This window comes from Vanacampus margaritifer, chromosome 2 (genome assembly GCF_051991255.1).
Source record: "Vanacampus margaritifer isolate UIUO_Vmar chromosome 2, RoL_Vmar_1.0, whole genome shotgun sequence".
Taxonomy (NCBI): Eukaryota; Metazoa; Chordata; class Actinopteri; order Syngnathiformes; family Syngnathidae; genus Vanacampus; species Vanacampus margaritifer.
In genome coordinates this window covers 47812643-47834924 of record NC_135433.1, presented here as the reverse complement: position 1 = coordinate 47834924, position 22282 = coordinate 47812643, and the positions used below count along the sequence as shown (strand labels likewise).

At 36.2% G+C, this 22282-nt stretch overlaps 1 protein-coding gene across 3 annotated transcripts in view; it reads right to left on the bottom strand.

Annotated features, from left to right (window-relative positions):
* The window catches only part of cables1 (Cdk5 and Abl enzyme substrate 1), a 29080-nt gene extending 9375 nt beyond the window's left edge, over window positions 1-19705 (bottom strand). The window contains exons 1-4 of one of the 3 annotated variants that reach the window (XM_077558353.1): window positions 18967-19705; window positions 8509-8580; window positions 8335-8427; window positions 5314-5391 (exon numbers count right to left, since the gene is read on the bottom strand). In XM_077558353.1, coding sequence (XP_077414479.1) covers window positions 5314-5391; window positions 8335-8427; window positions 8509-8580; window positions 18967-19550 — 827 coding nt within the window. In that variant the 5' untranslated portion in view covers window positions 19551-19705. Of the gene's footprint in view, window positions 1-5313; window positions 5392-8334; window positions 8428-8508; window positions 8581-15033; window positions 15075-18966 lie in introns of those variants that run through there. The other 2 variants (XM_077558355.1, XM_077558354.1) reach the window with 2 other exon arrangements.
* Between the last annotated feature and the right edge of the window lie 2577 nt (window positions 19706-22282).

The window sequence follows — 22282 nt, the reverse complement described above, 5'->3', positions numbered from 1 at the left end:
GCTACGTACGGCAGTTCATTTGCATGCCAGTGAGTAGTTGCGGGAATAATTGGCCAGCTAACGCCGTGCTTTTGGCCAACTAACAAGAAATGAAACTTGGACGCCAAACCTGATAGATGAACTAGCTTAGCATAAGCTAGGAAGAGGCTACTAGCAATGTAGATGGATTTAAAATAGAACCAAAGAGAAAATATATCTATATATTTTTTTTCTGCCGTTAGCGAAAGTATGGTGCGGGATCATGGACGTTAAAAGTAAGTTATTTTAAACTAAAAGGTTAACATGAGGTAAATCAATATGGTAAACATGATCTAGATAAAACTCAGTATAAGTGCTCTCAATTTACAAACCAAATTCCCAAAAAGTTGGGACACTATACAAATTGTGGATAAAAACTGAATGCAATTATGTGGAAGTGCCAAATTTCAATTTTTTTTTTTAAATTTAAATTTAATGGAGTGCAAACATACAACATTTCAAACATACATTTTTAAAGCCATATTAATTTACCTCATTCAAAAGTATCAGATTGTAGACTACACCGAAGTGTCAACGAAGGTTACATTTTTAGTTTAAAATAACTTACTTTTACCTATGTCGTACACTGACAAAATAAAATATGTTTTGCTCGTTTCCCCCATTTTAAATCCACTACTATAACTACTAGCCTCATCATTGCTAGCGCTGAGCTAGTTCATCTCTCACCTCCGGCATCAAAGTTTGCTAACTCCCTTTTGTTTCTTGCTAGCATGGTGTTAGCCTGCCAACAGGTAAAAACCCAATTCCCAAAAAGTTGGAACACTATACAAATTGTGAATAAAAACTGAATGCAATTATGTGAAAGTGCCAAATTTTAATATTTTGTTCAGAATAGAACATAGCTGACAGGTCATCATGTATCATTTTAAGGGAAAAATATGTTGATTGTAAATTTCAGGGTGACAACAAATCTCAAAAAAGATATTAGAGGCTGGAAAAGTCAATTGCACTTGTTAAAAAAATAAAAAATAAAAAGCAGCTGGAAGACCAGTTACCACTAATGAGGTCCATAATAATGCCAGACACCAATTACATCATCATGGCTGCGTCAGAAAAGGATCCGGGTATTGAAATGGCCAGCCTGCAGTCCACTTCTTTCACTTCTAGAGCACAATTTGGCGCATCATTAAGGGGAAAGTGCAACAAAGAAAACCCAAGACAGTTGAACAGAGAGGCACGTGTTAGACAAGAATGGGACAGCATTCCTATTTCTAAACTTAAGAAACTTGTCTCCTCGATCCCCAGACGTTTGCAGACTGTCGTAAGAAGAGAAGGGAATGCCGCAAAGTGGTGAAAATGGCCTTGTCCCAACTTTTTTGAGATTTGTTGACACCATGGAATTTAATATCAACATAGTTTTCCCTTAAAATGATACATTTTCTCAGTTTAAACTTTTGATCTGTTCTCTATGTGCTATTCTGAATAAAATATAAAAAATTGGCACTTCCACATAATTGCATTCAGTTTTTATTCACAATTTGCATAGTGTCCCAACTTTTTGGGAATTGGGTTTGTACCAGTTTTAGCTTTTTTTTTCTTTTTCTTTTTTACTATGACATGTTTTTGGCAAAAGTACAAAGTAACCGTTTGAATTGATTCAGCTATTGTCAATACAAATGGCAAATGCGTATCTGGTGCCAGTCCAAGATCTACATGAAATAGTAATAATTTGACACGTTTGGATTAAATAATCCTGACAAAAAGCAATTTTTTGGTAAAAAAAGTATCCTGAAGAAGTCATCACTATTCACTACCATGTGAAATTACAGGATATACAGTAAATCCCACAGATTTTATCACCACTATTAAACTTCCACTTTGCCGCAATATGGAGTTAGTCCACTCTCGTTCTCAATTATGGTCACAAGTTCTTTTATCCACTTCCAAAAGCCGAAAACTATTTTTGCCCCCCACCAAATGCCAAAGCCCAAAGTACTTCAAAGAGTAAATAATAATAATTAGGGGTGTTTAAAAAATTCGTTTCGGCGATATATCGCGATATTACCGTGCACAATTCTCGTATTGATGCAATATGCGGCCAAATTGATTTTTAAACATCAATTTTTGATGGAAATATTCAAAAATACATCTTACTTGTGGTTAGCTTTTAAACCAAGAGTGCCATCTAGAGGAGTCAAAAAATATCACAGGTGCTTCATGAAGCTTCATTTGTCTGTCTGTCAGTTTGTCTGTCTGGTTAGCTGTTTAGCTAGCTAGCACCTTTAAACCAAGAGTGCCATCTGGAGGAGTCAAAAATATCACAGGTGTTTCAATAAGCTTCATTTGTCTGTCTGTCTGGTTAGTTGTTTAGCTAGCTGGCCCATTTAAACCAAGAGTGCCATCTAGTCAAACAGTATCACAAGTGTTTCATGAAGCTTCATTTGTCTATCACTACTGATTAGTATTTTCAGAATTTTGAATTAAAAAAAAATCGCAATAATTGACTTATAGATTCATATCATGATTAACTCATTCACTGCCATTGACGGCTATAGACGTAAAAAAATCATTTGAACTATTTGTATTAGTTTAAAAAAAATCCACTTTTGTAAAGAGTATGACAACCTAGATTTTTTTTTTGAGGTTAGGGTCAAAACAGATATAAAAATTTTGATTAATCGTGAGTTAACTATTGGAGTCATGCGATTAATTACAATTAAAAACATTTAATCGCCTGATGCCCCTAGTTTTTAATAATCTTTTGTCTTAAAAAAAAAAAAAGATTATTAAAAAAATGTCTAGGTTTTCATATTCTTATTAACAAAAGTGGAGAAAATGTTAAACTAATAGAAATAGTTCAAATTAATTTTTGACGTTTATAGGCGTCAATGGCAGTGAATGAGTTAATCGGTATCTAATCGAATTGTGACCTATGAATCATGAATCGCAGGGTACGAGGCAATTCACATCCCTAATAATAATAGTACTAAAAATTCGATTTAGTTGGGTTACGACATTTGTCAGGCAATATGTGTCCATATTTCATTCTTTTTGTTAATTTATTTATAATCAATGCACCATTGGGAAAATGGAGAATTCAAATAAATCCTAAAAACAATCATTAAAACTTGTGACCATTGCACTGTTTACATGAATGTCGTTTGCATCCCACTTATCTTTTCGGGCCCGAGCTCATGTTTTCAAAAGATAGACGTGAACTCACATGGCACTTGACTGAGGAGGAGGGGTTAGAATCAAAGAAACGTTACGTGGCAGAAAAGGCGGGCTGGCGTCAGGGCACCCTCGGGGCCGAGGGAACGTGAGACGAGGCGGGTCGTCTATGAAGCGTTCACTATCATAACAATATGGTGACAAAATGTGCAGAACAAGCTGCTAAGCAAGAGAGAGGAGGATGAACGAGAGGCGGACGTTGCTTAGTAACATGCTCCACATGGCGCCCGCTCCATGCAACATGCATGCGTGTGCTACACAGCCAAAATTGTGGAAAAGACATTCTGACAAGCCTCAAGAAACTCGACAGTCGCCAACATTTCACTTCACGTGCGCCCAAAAAAAACTCAAAAAAAGTGAGGGGAGCACCAAGTTTCTGCCATGTTCAAACCTTGTCAATAGATAAATAAGGAAATCAGGTTCTAGGCATTATATTTTTAAATTAAATGAATTTTATTATTTCATAAAAAGTAACGTTTTAAAAAATATAGTATTTTCTTTATTTTATTCCTTTTAATTACATATTGATTTACTTACTAATTAAATTTTACAAATTTTAAAATATATTTACAATTTAACCATCCAAACTGATTGCCAATGGCAAATAATGAAATTAGCTGACTACAATAATTTCTGAATGTAAATAATATTTTAGTCAGGGTTGTATATAATTCCAGCCACGAAAATAACAATATAAATTAAATGAAAATCTGGTTATATTTCAAAATTTCATAAATTATTTCACATTTAAAATATACTTAATACATATTAATGAGGTTTATATCTAATTTTGACATTGGTTGTAAAATTAATTTATATTATCAGTAATTAATAAAATTATCTAATAAATGATCACTAACAAAACTTGATTGAATTATTTAAAAAATATATATTTTAATTGTGTTTACATCAACACCTCACAACACATTTAATAAATGTAATAAAATAACACATTCCAATATTTATTTATTTTACAATCTAATTCATAGATTGACAATTTAACAAATTATTTCCTATTAACAATAATTTTTTTTAATCGTTTTTTATATTTATTTACCTTTGACGCTCAAAAGAAACTTTTATTAACTCATTCACTGCCATAAATTCATTTTGAAAAAGATTATTAAAAATTAGGGGCAAGAGGCGATTAACATTTTTTTATTGTAATTAATCGCATGACTTCGCTAGTTAACTCACGATTAATCACAAATTTTACATCTGTTCTAAATTTACAATTTAAAAAAATCTAGGTTTTCATACTCTTGACAAAAGTGGGAAAATGTTAAACTAATAAAAATTGTTAAAATAATTTTGTGACGTTTATAGCCGTCAATGGCAGTGAATGAATAAAAAAAAAAAAAAAAGAGAAATATTAAAAATTTGGGGCGTCAGGCGATTAAAGTTTTAATCATAATTAATTGCATGACTTCACTAATTAACTTGCGATTAATCACAAATTTCATATCTGTTCTGAATGTACAACAAAAAAAAATTGTTTTTCATAATCTTGTTAAAAGTAGAAAAAAATGTTAAACTAATAAAAATAGTTAAAATACATTTTTGACGTTTATAGCCATCAATGGTAGTGAATGAGTTAATAAGTCTTCCGTTGTTTAATCAAAGCAGGAATCATCAAATGCGCTCATGACCCCCCCAAAAATAAAAGCCTGCGGTAAAAACCTTTAAAAGATCAAAGCCGTCTTTGTGTCAGACCAACAACTCGTCCTTTTGGCATATTTTGTGCATATCCATCTGATGGTGCGTTTTTTGCAGGATATGGGTAAAAGGAGCCCAACTGTTGTCCATCAATTTCACTTTTACCTCGTGAATATGCAACACTCTTCATCAAAGCCCGAAGGAGCACGAATGGGACAAATAACCCAATGAAAACTTTGCATTTCAATTAGTAGTCACCATGCAGATTAGCACTGACATCCTCACAGCGTTTGCTTTTACAGTAACCCTGAGTCAAAATGGAGAGCACATCCGCAGAAGAGAAGAAGCCAGGATGAGGAGAAGGAGGAGGAGGAGGAGGAGGAAGAAGGAGCACAGATGAGGAGGAGGACGAGGAGGAGGAGAGCGGTCATGCTGGAGGATACGTACCCCGCTTGGCTACAATCTCGATAGGGCAGCACTGAAAATACACTATAGAAGGATCTTCTGCCACTGATTAGGACTATCCTACAAAAACAAAACAAGCTCATCAGGACAAGGTTTGGCTTGGCTTGAACTGCTTACTGCCGTGTTCAGCGTTTTTTGAATGGCATGTGCGACGTGGACGCTCCACTAAAATTCTGTTTTTTTCAATATTACTGAGAAATATTATACTGTATACTAATATTAAATACTACTAAGACAAGACCAAGAAAAAAAGACTTGACATACAGAAGGAAGATTATATTTTTTAACTCATTCACTGCCATTGACGGCTATAAACGTAAAAAATTCATTAGAACTATTTCTATTAGTTTAACATTTTTTTCCACTTTTGTTAACAAGAGTATAAAAATGTACATTTAGAACAGATACACAATTTGTGATTAATCGTGAGTTAACTTGTGAAGAATACGATTAATTACAATTAAAAAATTTAATCGCCTGACGAGATTAGTAAAAGTTAGGGGCGTCAGGCGATAATTTTTTTTACTCGTAATTAATCGCATAACTTCAATAGTTAACTCCTGATTAATCACAAATTTGGTATCTGTTGTAAATGTATAATAAAATGTATAATTTTCATACATACAAAAGTAGAAAAAAATGTTTAACTAATAGAAATAGTTAAAATGATTTTTTGACGTCTAAAACCGTCAATGGCAGTGAATGAGTTAAAAAGTCAACATTTTGAAGAAAAAAAAAGACCAGCAAAAAAATTGAACGAGGGCTCAAAAATGTATCTGTATAAAAAAATAAGTTGAAAAATGTATTTAAACAAAATAATTCCCTACACACAATATAAACTTATTTCAATTTAAATAATTTAAAAATAATAATAATTAGAAACAAATAATAAAAAATAAAAAAACACAAGATCAAGTTTTAAAATTGTTTTGGGAAAAATAAAAGCAGGACCAGGGTAGAAAAATACAGCTTTAAAAGAAAAAAGTCCAAGCTAAATAAGCTAGCTATCCCATGCTAATAAATAAATAGCAGGGTTCGACATTAACAGTATGACCCAAGGGCAGTGCGCCACTACCTACTGTTAGACGCTGGCCTGACCCGCCATTTTCTGCCACCAAAAATCAGCCCCAAAGTGTATTTTGGAATTTAATCTTAGCACTTTCATTTCGGAAACAATTAAACTGAAACAAGATGATGACGATAGAAACAAATGTATCAAATGAAATGTAATGTGTTGTCACATGCCTGGATTTCAGTCAGGCTAGTACACAGTCATGTCAATGAAGACATTAAATATGAAATCATCGCTAAAATGTGTTACATGATGAATATACGGAGCCAGTAGCGGCTCAGGCCAACACCCAAAAAGGCTTAATGTCGGACCCTGGATTGATGGGACTAAAAAAGAAAAAATATCCAGACAAAGAAAATTAAAAGCAAGACCAACAATAAAGTAAAAAGCATTTTATGTGTGTTTTTCCTCAGCCAAATGTTTTGAACGTATTTGTGTCATATGAAATGTTATCAAAAATCTTGATCCGGTGTCCTGGTCCTGTTTTGTTTTTAAAGCGTGGTATCATTTACTAAGAGGGAAGGGTGCCAACTGTCAACTGTACTGTCCGCTACGTGCATGAACGCTTGTCAACAAGCAAGCCCAATCCTGTCCGACTGCTTTACAAGAGTCCAAAATGCAGCGAAAAACAATGTGACTTTTTAAGTTGCATATATACTGTATGTATGTGTATATATATATATATATATATATATATATATATATATATATATATATATATATATATTAGGGGTGTTGGAAAAAAATGATTCGGCAATATATCGAGATATTACAGCTCGCAATTCTCGAATCGATTCGATATGCGGCCGAATCGATTTTTAAACATACATTTTTTAATGGGAATATTCAACAAAACGTCTTACTTAGGGTTAGAAATCACACATTAAGCATGGAAGAATGTTATATTAATGCAACATTAAGCCTTAAAATTTTATTTCAGTGCTGTTCAAACATGACTGCAATCTGTTTGCTAAATGCAGTGGCTCAGTTATAAGCCTGAATTTTCAGATAAATAAATACATTTTCATACAAACCTTACATGTACAAGTTTACTGATTAGTATTTTCTAAATTTGAGTAAAAAATAAATAAAATCGCAATAATCAATTTATAGATTCATAATGGGATTAATCGGTATCGAATCGAATCGAATCGTGACCTATGAATCGTGATACGAATTAAATCGCCAGGTACTAGGCAATTTACACCCCTAATATATATATATATATATATATATAGTTTGTTTTGTTTTGTTGTTTTTATTTCCATTTTTATATATCTTTTATTTAATTTTCGAATTATATTTTTTATATCCGTTTTTATTTTCACTTTTAGTCATTTATTTATTTTGAACTTTGGCAGTTGTGGTCGTCCATAAGCGATGGGCTACTTACTGTGCATTAGGACTGGAGCACAAATTTGTCTCCAGGAAGAATTTAAATCTTCCTGAGAATATTAATATATATTTTTTATGGTTACAAAAAATAAGACCAAACAAGACCAAGAATTCCTTTAAAGACCAACAATTTTTTAAATATGCTATTATTTTCATAAAAATATTTTCAGTATTTGTTCATGATTAATATGCGGTGGGCCTCACTGTAACCAACCAAACCGTCACTTTAAGAACAAAATGTACGTACCAAAATGGTACTCCTACTTGAAGTAAAGATTCAAAAATGATTACTCCTGTTACTATACCGATGACTTGTTGTGTCGACCGCTTAAGGGTTTCGTCTCTAAACTTCAAAGGCCTCCCAAAGATAACAAAATGCTCCAAAATAATCCAAACAATAGCTTAAGTGTGTGTGTGGTCTGGTGTGTGATTTCATGCTGCGATCACAAGTCTGCACTCAAGCGCTAAAAGTGAAAAAGGGCAAATCAAACAAGAGTGGGAGCAAGACGTCACTTCTTTTGACTTCCCTTCCTTACCTTCCGTTACGTGTATCGTGTTGCCGCATGTTCTTAATGAAGTGGATCTTCTTGAAGCTCTTTGGTCGAGGGGAACCTGACAGGGTTCGGCACCTGAGGTGGGAGAAGAAAAAAAAGATGGGAGTGTTTTTGTTTTTGACTAAAGTGTTGCTCAAAGTGTACCGCGGGTCGTACCTGCGCAGAGGAGCGTTCTCCTCGATGTCCTCTAACGTTTCTAGCGAGGAACGCTGGGAGATGAGCCGCCGTCTGCGAAGACAATCAATGAAAAGCTCTATGACAACAAATTATACAATTTAAAAGAAAATGAAAAGTAAAGATGAAAAGCTAAAAAATGTATAAACACACTAGAAAATAATAAAAATCGAAAGATGATTCGTGATTTAGAAATACCCTATTTAAATACAGCCTATATGTTTTTATAGCATTTAAGGCACTTTCATTTTTAAAAGGTCTTTAAATCATTCACTGCCATTGACGGCTATAGATGTCAAAAATTCATTTGAACAATTTCTCTTAGTTTTCCACTTTTTCCACTTTTGTTAATAAGAGTATAAACACCTAAAAAAATATATATTTTTGAACATTTAGAACAGATATAAAATTTGTGATTAATCGTGAGTTAATTATTATTAATTATTGAAGTCATGTGATATGTCCTATATATTTAACTCATTCACTGCCATTGACGGCTATAGATGTCAAAAATTAATTGTTAACTATTTTTATTAGTTTAGCATTTTTCCCACTTTTGTTAACAAGAGTATGAAAACCTAGAAACACGTTTTTATTGTATATTTAGAACAGATATAAAATTTGTGATTAATTGTGGGTTAACTAGTGAAATCATGCGATTAATTACGAAAAAAAATTAAGCCCCTTATTTTTAATAATTGTTTCTTTTTTATATATATATAAAAAAAAGCAAAACAGAAAAGATTATTAAAATTTAGGGGCGTCAGGGATTACATTTTTTAATCATAATTAATCGCTTGACTTCACTAGTTAACTCATGATTAACACAAATTTTATATCTGTTCTAAATGTACAATAAAAAAATCTAGGTTTTCATACTCTTGTTAACAAAAGTGTAAAGTATGAAAACCTAGAAACACGTTTTTATTGTATATTTAGAACAGATATAAAATTTGTGATTAATTGTGGGTTAACTAGTGAAATCATGCGATTAATTACGAAAAAAAATTAAGCCCCTTATTTTTAATAATCGTTTCTTTTTTATATATATATAAAAAAAAAAGCAAAACAGAAAAGATTATTAAAATTTAGGGGCGTCAGGGATTACATTTTTTAATCATAATTAATCGCTTGACTTCACTAGTTAACTCATGATTAACACAAATTTTATATCTGTCCTAAATGTACAATAAAAAAAATCTAGGTTTTCATACTCTTGTTAACAAAAGTGGGAAAAATGTGAAACAAATAGAAATAGTTCAAGTGAATTTTTGACGTCTATAGCCATCAATGGCAGTCAATGAGTTAAGAAGAATTGATGTTCCATAATTAATCAAAATTTAATTGAACTGAAGATAATCAAATCGGAAAACATCTAAATCGAATCGAACTGAACTCTTGTGAATCGAAATCAATTCGATTGGGGACATTTTAATCAATACCCAGCCCTAGAACCTACAGCTGTCATATTAGTTTCTGTAGGCATAAAAAGCAGAATTAAAGAGGACTTTACATTCAATAATCGTCAGCAATGTCTGATCCAAAATGCTGTACTTCTGCTTCCACTCTTCTTCTTTACTCAAATTTACAGTGTCAGACTAAATTGTGTGCCACCATCTAAAGGCTGACAGTGGAATTACACAGAAAATAAATAGAGGCAAAACAAAATAGTTTAAATTGTATAAAATAAAATAAATAATCTGCTTAATAGCAGGACTGTGAACTCAGTGCCCACAATGAAGTGGGGTTTACTTTATTTCAAAATGTAAATGGATCCTGATAAGAAAACGCTTTGAAAAAGATTGTGAAAAGTGGCTACAATTTCTACAAATACTTCAAAATCCAACTGACATAGCAAAGAAATGGCCGTGCCTTCAACCGGGACCTTAAGCAACATCCACTGTGTGAAAACAAAAAAAACGGTGAACGTGAACGGTCACTTATCTACTTCACAGTAATCAACTACAACAATAGCTGAGCGTATGTTAATGAGCGGCGCTTAAATGGTGACAAATAAACCAGAATCAACACAAAACTGGTCACGGAACACATTTAGTCACAAGCAACCTTCATTTCTCACACGGTGGCTGCATGGCCGCGCTACCCGCTTAAGCAGCAGACTCGCGAGTGAGTGTTAAGTGCGTCCGTACCCCCCCAAAAAAAGTCAACTGACTACTCGCCCAAAGTCTTTGGACCAAATCACATTCAAATCTACTAACCGTGTAATAGTTAAAAAAAGAAGAAAAAAAAGAAGAAGCAGCTGTTTTACAACAGTTTTCTTTTTTGGAAAGTGCGGCATCAACAATTAGTCTTTTTCGGAAACAAACGATGTGACGTCCACTAGCCACAGGCTAAGATGCGCAGCCACGGATTAGGAAGTCCTGACAGGAATAGCGCAGAAATCCACAAGCAATTGTCAACCCTCCCAAAAATGTTTAGTATTGCCTGTATTATTAGTTCAATCCCAATTCAAATAGAATAACTAATCTTACATTAATTTACACCTACGATAACCAGCTTGTGGATTTTTTTGGGTGCTAGCTAGCGTGAATGTTGCTACTTCTTACATTTCTGATCCAATGCTACATAGATACTCTCATTTTTTAAATATTGACATTCCCGAACATCCACTCCATGCTGTTCTAATATTTCGGGGGGAAACAAACAGCGTATTTGTTTATTTATTTATTACTTTTGCCTGCGACTAGCATACAAACCAGGCAGATAGTTACTAGGGGTGGGAATCTTTGAGTGTCTCACGATTCGATTCCGATTTTTTTGGGTGTGCGATTTGATTCAAAATGATTTGATTGCCAATGATTTTTGCTTCAATTTATAGATGCTCAAGGAATCGGAATGATCGACTCGCTAATGCTAACTAGCGCGCTACTTGCGGCACTTTTATCACTCAAAAGAATGGCTCAATGCTGCAAAAAAAAAAACTTTTATTGGAATAACTTGGTCGTGACTTTTTCCTTCTCCTCTCTAATGTGGCTGCAACTTAACAGTGTATCAGACCAAGTGGAACCACACTGGCCCTAAGTGGCCAAATCGGGTACAACATGAACAGCTCTCCCAATAAAGGCACACACAAACAAAGGCAAGACCGTATAACATTTTTTCAATAAAATCAATTCTGAATCGTACTAAATGAGAATTGCAATTCTTATGAGAATCAATTTTTTGGCACATCTTAATAGTTATAGTAGTCAAACAACATTTAATCACATTTTGAAATCAAAACTATCCTCGTAAATCAAATTACAACGATCCAAAGTCCAATGCTTTTCAATGAGCGGAGAGCTTCCTTTCACCGAGTAACTATGATGTCATCTTAAGGTTGACAGTAAGTGGCAAAATGGCCACCTTCTGATACTGATAAAAACAAATGGATTTTGCTGCTTAACTCATATTAACTAACAGAATATTAACCAGAATACCAAATTTAGACTAGTGGGGCCGCATAGAACATATTATTGTAAAAAAAAAATTTTTTTAGGTTAGCTAAAAGTTCTTAGTTCGATTCCACAGGAAAAAACTTGAATCTGTAAATGTGTGAAAGGTGTGAATAGTTACATGATATTAATTCCCGCACACACTATTCTATTCAAACAACTCCAAGTGTCATGTGATGCTTATGGCATCCACGCAAGCTGCGGCGGACACTTAACCGGGCTAACGTCGTCTTCCCGACGAGCGTGTGCTTAATCGGCGACGGAGATCAACAAAAGATGTCTCTGTTCTGGAGGGTCTCCTGAGGTTTTAGGCTCACTCTAGCCAAGTAGATGGAGTGAGATCAGTGTTGACACAAGGAAACAAACAGCATCATACGCCGCTTTGATCATATTTGCCCGGCGTTAGCATTTAAGCGTCCCACTTTTTTTCACATTTTGTTATGTCGCAGTCTCGTGGACATCGCGATGCTGACAAATGTTGATTTGACGTCAGGGTTCGTTCAAGGTGGCGGCATTTCCTATACGTTCTCTAAACAGAATTTTCTAGAAACAGAAAACGTTAGAATAAAGTGTAAAATGAAGAATTGTGCTTCATGAATCGAATAAGGAGGGAAATGATGGTAATTTAAAAGGAACCCCGACTGTCATGACAAGTTTGCTCTATGTTATTTATTTGGTTGTTAATGGCATAACTATGAGATTCATTTTTCAAAAATCATTTCCAGTTTAATACATTTTTGTAGAAACTTTATTTGGATGTCAAACGGCAATAATAAAAGCAAGGTAAGTCTCTGTACCGTTCCTAAAGGGACGATCAAAACTTTTTTTATTTTTTCTGGAGACGATCAAAACTCTTGAATGCGTCTGGTGAAAGTTTCTACAAAAATGTATTAAACTGGAAATGATTTTTGAAAAATGAATCTCTTAGTTATGTTAGTTACAACCAAATAAACAATATAGAGCAAACTTGTCATTACAGTCGGGATTCCTTCATCATATTTATCAGAGTAGTCTTGAAGTTAAAATGATCCTTTTAATCCATCCTTTAACAGTGAAAAACAAAACAAAAAGAGGATCGAGCTTGAGTGTGTTGTTGACACCGCACGACCCAGTGAGGACTTTGCACCAGCAAACAGGCTGCGGGACGTGCGCTTCACGCCAAACATCTTTTAAACAATAACACAGCAGCGGGACACTCGTTCACTGATCCAGTCTGACATTAATGCCGCTTCATGCTATACTTTCCTACAGAGATTAGGTACATAAATACGAGAGCTGTCAATCGATTACAATTTGTAATCAGATTAACTCATTCACTGCCATTGACGTCAAAAATTCATTTGAACTATTTTTATGAGTTTAACATTTTTTTCCCATTTTTTCATCCCAACAAGAGTTTGAAAACCTAGAATTTTTAGAATGTAATTTTATTTTTATTTTTTTATAAATATGAAATTTGTGATTAATCGTGAGTTAACTAGTCATGCGATTAATTACGATTACAAATTTGCACCTGATGCCCCTAATTTTTAATAATCTTTTCTTAAAAAACAAACAAAAAAACATGTAGTTATTTTTTTATTTTAATAATGTTTTTTTGTAAAAAAAAAGATTATTAAAAATTAGAGTCATCGGGCGATAACAATTTTGAAACGTAATTAATCGCATGACTTCACTAGTTAACTCACGATTAATCACAAATTTTATATCTGTTCTAATAAAAAAAAAAAGCTATGTTTTCATACTTTTGTTAACAAAAGTGGGAAAAAATGTTAAACTAATAGAAATAGTTCAAATGAATTTTTGACGTCTATAGCCGTCAATGGCAGTGAATGAGTTAATCACATCTTAGAATATTGATTAATCATGATTAATCGCGTAATTAAAAATGCTTTTTATGGAGAATAAAAATTGCCCGCCAAATTTAAAAAGCACCCCGTTATGTGTTAATCCTTTCAACATTTAAAGGGACACTTGACTCATTGAGACATTTTCAGCAGTAAAACGTTAATATTTTGTCCAAATATTAACTTTCAATGAGTCAAGTGTCCCTTTAATGTTACGAGGACGTCTTCAAATTTTTTTGATCCACTGCACACGCGTGCGTATCCTCTTCTTTTTCTAATCAGTTAATTACTTGCATAATTTAAACTAGGGGGGAAAAATAACCCAATAGTTTGACATGAACAAATATTCTGAATGTCATACGCAAACATTTATTAAATGCTTTACATTAATGCATGTGGTTATGTTTATTGCTCAAACACAACCTGAGTTGTGTCTATAGCCGTCAATGGCAGTGAATGAGTTAATTGTATAATATTGAGAAAATGACTTATCTCAGAATTATGTGGGGGTCAACCGTGCTGTTATAATGCCACAGACAGATTTTCACAATTGAGTAAATGCTAATAAAAAAATATAAAAAATAAATAATAAAATTAGGGCGTCAGGCGATTAATTTGTTTTTATTATAATTAATCGCATGACTTCAATAATTAACTCATGATTAATCGCAAATTTTATATCTGGTCTAAATGTATAATATTTGTTTTCTTACTCTTGTTAACAAAAGTGGAAAAATATGTTAAACTAATAGAAATAGTTGAAATAAATTTTTGACGTCTATAGCCGTCAATGGCAGTGAATGGGTTAATTGTATAATATTGAGAAAATTACTTATCCTTGAATTATGTGGGGATCAACTGTGCTGTTATAATGCCACAGACAGATTTTCACAATTGAGTAAACGCTAAAAAAAAATAAAAATTGGGATAGTCCAGTATACTACACAAGCACATAATGGTCATGTTTAGGTTGGGTTCACTCACCAACAGAAGCATCCTGGAGTGTTCTTATGTAATCTACCCCTGATATGCCAAGCATGACCTCAGCGCCATCGCACCTCACATCCACATTTGAGACCAACCACAACATGGACGACCGCGGGAACCGTAACTTTTAAGCCCCCACGTGTTTTAAAAACACAAATAATGTAGTGTCAAAACGACACCCAAGCTAGCAGACGGCGAGAGGTGTGAAGTCAACCAACCATTAGTCTCTTGCTTTCTGTGCTCCTCGTCTATTCTGGCTGCCGCTCTGCGACTTCCTAAATGGAAGCGAGGCCGGAGGCCAAGAACAAGTCTGAGGGGAGAGAGTGTCTGTGAGGCCCCTGAGAGAGGAAGTGGAAGGAGGGGGGAGTGAGAGAGAGAGCGAGCGAGTCTGGCACCTCTGGACACGTTTCTACTACCAGCTGGCCTTGTGGAAAACAAACCAGCACTGTACAGAAATGTGTGCAGAATGCTGGAACATGGCTCTATTGGAGTGATGCACTTCATACATTACATTGTGTAGTGGTCTTTTATTTTTTCATTTGCTTAGAGATATGGTACACTTTATTGCTCACTGTTATTGTTACGCTAGGCTGGGTTAAAAGCCACTTTCAGAGCTAGCTCGCCTATAGGTAGTGCAGGCTATTGCTAATGACGCCGTGGCTTTAGCGGGCGCCACAAAACTGGGAAAAATATAATAATATTAAAACTGTTATTTTGTTACTGTTCACTGTTATGCTAGGCTAGGTAAAAATCCAAAGCCACTTTCAGCGCTAGCTTGCCAATAAGCAATGCAGGCTAATGCTAATGACGCCGTGGCTTTAGCGGGCGCCACAAAACCAGGAGAAATATAATAATATTAAAATAGTTATTTTCTTACTATGTTACCGCTCACTGTTAGGCTAGGCCAGGTAAAAATCCAAAGCCACTTTCAGAGCTAGCTCGCCTATAAGCAATGCGGGCTAATGCTAATGACGCAGTGGCTTTAGCGGGCGCCACAAAACTGGGAAAAATATAATAATATTAAAACTGTTATTTTGTTACCGTTCACTGTTATGCTAGGCTAGGTAAAAATCCAAAGTCACTTTCAGCGCTAGCTTGCCAATAAGCAATGCAGGCTAATGCTAATGACGCCGTGGCTTTAGCGGGCGCCACAAAACCAGGAGAAATATAATAATATTAAAATAGTTATTTTCTTACTATGTTACCGCTCACTGTTAGGCTAGGCCAGGTAAAAATCCAAAGCCACTTTCAGAGCTAGCTCGCCTATAAGCAATGCGGGCTAATGCTAATGACGCAGTGGCTTTAGCGGGCGCCACAAAACTGGGAAAAATATAATAATATTAAAACTGTTATTTTGTTACCGTTCACTGTTATGCTAGGCTAGGTAAAAATCCAAAGCCACTTTCAGCGCTAGCTCGCCAATAAGCAATGCAGGCTAATGCTAATGACGCAGTGGCTTTAGCGGGCGCCACAAAACTGGGAAAAATATAATAATATTAAAACTGTTATTTTCTTACCGTTCACTGTTATGCTAGGCTAGGTAAAAATCCAAAGCCACTTTCAGCGCTAGCTCGCCAATAAGCAATGCAGGCTAATGCTAATGACGCCATGGCTTTAGCGGGCGCCACAAAACCGGGAAAAATATAATAATATTAAAACAGTTATTACCATTACACTTTGTTACCGCTCACTGTTATGCTAGGCTAGGTGAAAATCCAAAGCCACTTTCAGAGCTAGCTCGCCCATAGACAATGCGGGCTAATGCTAATGACGCCGTGGCTTTAGGGGGGCGCCACAAAACTGGGAAAAATATAATAATATTAAAACTGTTATTTTGTTACCGTTCACTGCTATGCTAAGCTAGGTAAAAATTCAAAGCCACTTTCAGCGCTAGCTCGCCCATAGGCAATGCGGGCTAATGCTAATGACGCCGTGGCTTTAGCGGGCGCCACAAAACCAGGAAAAATATAATTGTATTTAAACAGTTATTACCATTAATTGTTCAAATTGAAAATCTAACAGATTCAAATGTAAATTTCCAATTAATATGATTACAAATAATGTAGTAGTGATAATGTTTATATTCTGGTGCATTTATAGCTGACTAGCTAACATTTTTCCTGCTGTCAGTAGCCAATCAAAATTTTACTCTTTTAACCTATTCAATATCAGAATTTTAATCATAGTTGTTTGTGTTTATATTCAAATTGTTTTAAAAATACAACACTTTTTTTTTAAACTTTACATCAGTGTTGAAATACACGTCTTTATTCTTGTTATTATTAATACTCCATAAACTCAGCATTTTCTCATGCCATATTAAACTTCAGCTTCTTTGTATCTGCTTATCAACATTGTGAATGATAATAATGTGTTTATTTTAATATAACGTGCATTAAAGAAATACACTGTAAGTTTCTCACTTTTTATATTTTCTAATTTCTATATATTCTAAATTATAATAATAAAATCATTTGAAATAATATTTGGTTTTAAATGTGGTGACGTGTCATAAATCAAAGGCAATAGTGAAAACGTTACCATTTCATTTATTTTTAAGCATATGTACGTATCACTGATGTGGGCGCCATAAAAATAAAAAAAATCTCACACACGCCACATACACACTGTGCTGTGTATGAAGTGCTGCCTCCATGAGTGAAAATGCTTTAGTGGGGCTTGTTTTTTTTTCCACCACACTCCAGGCTCTGCTTCCACAAGTAAAAGATGCTTCCCTTGTTCGATCCCCTTGCTCTGCCTCTTGTCGTCATGGTGACACAAGCTAGGCATACCATTGGCCCTGCAGTATGGGGCGGAGTGTACAGTCTATCACTCGCATGCCACAACAAATTATGTGTGTCAAGTGTCGTATTGATCCTTGGGATCGTCGGATGGGATTGGAGCATGTCAGGCATGTTATTGAGATAACCAGGAACCGTTTTAAATTCCAAACTCCTTTTACGAGTGAGATAGCAGCGTCAAGTGCATTAGAAGGTCGGGGAGGAAAGTTCCGGTCTTCGAGAGGACCTTGCAGCAGAAGGTTCTGCCATTGAGAAGCAGCACACAACTGTTGGTGACAGCTGCCCCGTCACCAGTCAATAAAAGGGAACCAAAAAATAGACATCCATAAGGAGAGGATGTCGGAGGTGAACGAGGGTGTACGGTTACATCACGTTGAAATGGAGCAGGTGTGTGTCATGTTTCGGACTTCAAATAATTAAACTGAAAAAGGTACGCTCCAACACAAGAAACTGACTTCACAAGGGGAGAGACAAGGAAACGGTCTGGTTGTATTTCAAATAAAAGTTGATTTTGATGCTAACAGTTATAGCATGGTGGCTAATACGAACAAGCACTGAAGCTTACCAATTAACATTACATTACCCATATACATACTTTGCATTACATATGGCTAGGGAGACTAGCTAGCTGCTAACCCTTTTAACCGCTAGCAGTTTGGAAGCTAACAGTTGTAAAACCAGAGTAGCAATCCAAGGAGTGAACTTTGGACTTCAGTGGCGGTCCTAGCTTGGCACACATTGCAAGACCCCCCTTCCTCCTTTACCCCCTCAAAAAGAAAAAGAAAAAGCAAGAACATACACTGTCATTTTCTACAACTAGCTTACTTCACATCCGCCAGCAAATAAATCACTTGAGTGCTAGAATCCTTGAAGACCCCTTATAATGTCTCCACAAGGGGGGCGCAATTTCCCCCAAACAAACAGCAATGATTTACATCATGATGCCTAAAGTAAACATTCATGTACATTTTTTGGGAGTGTGGGGTGTGTTTCAGTTCAGAGTAACTGGTAAATAACCATGAATATAGGAAAAGAGTAGCCACCTTCATTATGCACCAATTGACAAAACAGCCACTGTTGTTATGTAAGTTTCGGCTTGTCCCAACATACAGTAATTACATTTTATTAAACCCTATGTTGTAATATTTGTGTAGTTAATCGATTCGACACGTTGCTATTTTTCTATCAAAAGCACGTAACAAAACAAAAGCTAAACAAACACTTTAAAAATATTGAGACAAAATCTGCATATCCGCGAGTACCGAACCGCGAGTATGCGGGGGTCCACTGTATTACTTTTTCGTTCATGGATATTATCAATTTATCAGGCCAAAAGTTGTGTGAGTTTACCTCGACCGCTGCAGCTCTATGGCAGAGTTGGCTACCTGTCCGCCCTCCACGCCGTAGTTCTGGGATCCTTGCCTGGAGTACGCCGCGGGTGCGACTCCCGGAGTGTACGTCTGCAGTCTGCCCCGGGCCGAGGCGCCTAGAGCCGACAGAGGCGAACCGAACGCGGGCGCCGGAGGAGCGAACGCCGGAGTCAACGGTTCAACATCGGCGGGTTCTGGAGCAACGGATGCGGCCGAAGCGACCGAGCTGGTTCGGCTACTCGCCAGGAGAGCCTGGTTGGCCAAGGCGGTCGCGGCCGCGGCAAGAGCGGCAGCCGAGGAGGAGTTGGAGGAGACGGAGGTGGCTCGCTCCACCACCACGCAACCCCGAGCTTCCGACTCTCCTCCTTCGGCGACATTGTGGACCTCTTGGCGCTCGTCCTGCACGGGTCGTCCATCCAGGGAGATGTTGGTGAGGAAGGAGAGCGCCGCTTGCCTCCGCCTCGGGTCGATGCGTTTCCGCGTCTGCGAGTTGTTGATGCGGTGGCCGTGCAGAAGCGTGGCCGTGGCCGCGGAGGGGCTGCTGCTGCTCGCGGCCGCCGCCATGCTTCTCCTCCCTCCACCTCCAGCACCTCTTCCTCCTCACCTAGGATGCATCGAAGTGTGTCTAAAAATATACTGTGCTTGGGTGGGTGTAAAACGCCGATGTACACTCTTCGTCTTTTTATCTGCACGCGTGGAAGTGGGTTGAAAACAGCCAGGTCACGTGGTTGCAGTATTGTGGCAGCAAAAGAGAACGTTTGGACCAATCAGGCGCCAGCTTTTTTTCCCCACCCTTTTCCTGGCTGTTGAGAACAAGTACACACTACACGAGTGTTTTGCACCAAAAAGTACGACTGTGAGCTACTGCCTGGCACACTTGTTAACACAGCACAATAGGCAATAGGCGGAGGAGAATAAGTTGTGTGTTGTGCAATAATGCCCCCTAGTGGCCGGAAGGGGATAGTGTTCTATTGCGGCTTTGCAAATATGCTCACGGACGCCCTCTGGTGGTACAACCGAGCAGACGTCATTTGACTCAGGAATGGATTTATTTAATCACAATGAAAAATAATAAATTCAAAACAGTTGATTCCATTTATGTTTTATGATTTATTATTGTTTGCCATTTAGCATTTTAAACATATCATAATACTGAATTATTTACAATGACTAATAATGATTATACTATAATTATATTATTATTATTATTATTATTACTACTGCTATTTCTTACTGCTATTGTTTTTTTGTCACCACATTTTTTAATTTGTATTATATGTATATCATTTAATAACGATTTAAATAATTATACTAAAATAAATATTTTTATTATCATTATTCTTTTCTTTTTAATATCTTACCGATTCGACATGTCATCATCATTGCGCTCTCTCTTTTTTCTCTCTTTTTTTTTATGTGCGTGAGTATGTGCATGTGTGGACGTGTGTGTGCATATGTGCGTGCGTGAGTGTGTGCTCACTAATTCACCTGAAACCTATTAAAAATCCTATACCGTTCACCTAAACCGAATACTTCAGAATCCAGCTAGAGTCGTGAAGTTTTCAGGAGACCCGAGGAAGGATCAAAGAAAAGTGAAATCCAGCACAGACCAGACATCACCTACTACCCACGGGTTATCATTATTCTAATTATTTCAAATTTTATTTATTTATTTATTCATTCATTCATTCATTCATGAACTCGTTAACTCATGCATTCATTCTGCCCGTTGAAGCGAAACGTAGTAGTAGGAAGTCGGGGCCATTAACTAGACAAGATTCTTTAATTTGCAATAAAATTATGGAAGTTGAATTTTGATTTCATGATGAGGTTCTTTTTAACAATAATAATAATGATAATAATAAGAAAAATAATTTGGTTCCCACTTTGCTGTTTAAAAAAAAAAACATAATCCATGTTAGTAAAAAGCTATATTTAAACTTTAAAAAAAAAAATACTTTAATTTCAACCACATTTTCCAGAGAATACATCCACGAACATCTTTGACGCCCCAGACATAACATTGGATATTTATTTATTTTTACCCATGAGATTGACATACAACATACGGGTATACGCAAAATCAAATTCATACTCATTGACAATGAGATAAAAAACGTTCTATGTGCCCCCTTTTGAATTTTGAACACATTGCCCTGTTCGCAAAGGCTGAAACTAACAATCTTGACCAATAGGTGCTGCTGTTGCACAAGTTTACAACACTCCCACGCAGCACTGCAACTTTCGTGTGTCAACCGCAGTTTCGTTTATAACAGTTACCTCTAGTGCACTTCTAGCGTAAAAAAAAAAACAAGATTTCCAATTCACCGCAGCTATACTGTGTGCAATGTCGTTGCCTTTTTTGGGGGGGCAACATGATGTCAAAAAGTTAACGTGAGCGTCCCAGCGCAGCAGAGAAACGCTCAGCTTCCGGTGTTTGTGCGGAGTTTCCTCCTCGAGCAGCTCATTGTGAGGCGTGCTGCACATGATACTGCCAGTGTGGCACTTGTAACAGCATTAAAGCTCACAAAACAACCAGCGTGCATGACTCACTTTTCCCTAATGGGCCCTTTGGGAGGATACAGGACCCAATATGCTCAGACCATCAAGATGGAGATGCAATGTGTATATATCGTCACGCTGTATTATTATTATTAGATGAAAACGGCAGATATTAAGTTTCATTGAAGACAAATTGAACTTATTGTTTAATGTGAGTGTGAATGCTCGTTTGTCTGTAGGTGTCTCTCAGCCAATGTCAGCTGGGCTCACCTGCAGCACACCTGTGACCCTAAAGAGCTTTAAACATAACAGCAAAATTGGAATTTCTCATTTACTTGAAGCAATCAGATGCAGTAAAATGTCACTTTTTTTCTTCTAGAACGCTTGTCTTCGTTAGGGTCAAAAGTGAGCTGGGGGCTGTTTGTAATTCAATTAGAAAAATAAACAAACAGGCTTTTAACATTAAAATAGTTACATTATAACATTGTACTAGTTGCAGCACTCAAGTTACTTGTCTCTCCATTGGATAGCCTAATGACTCCATGGCAGGAACTGGCCACATCATAGGCTTGCGAATGCTAATAAGAGCTCATTTACATTTTCTTTACAATATGTTCTATGTGGCTCCACTCACAGTATTCCGTGGAATATGAATTAAGCATCAAAATCCATCTGTTTTTACCCATGTCGGGGGGGCGGCCATTTTGCCACTTGATGTCACCTGAAAATTACATCGCAGTTGCTCAGAGGCAAGACCAATCATAGCTTAGCTTGCGAATGTCACATGGTTAAAA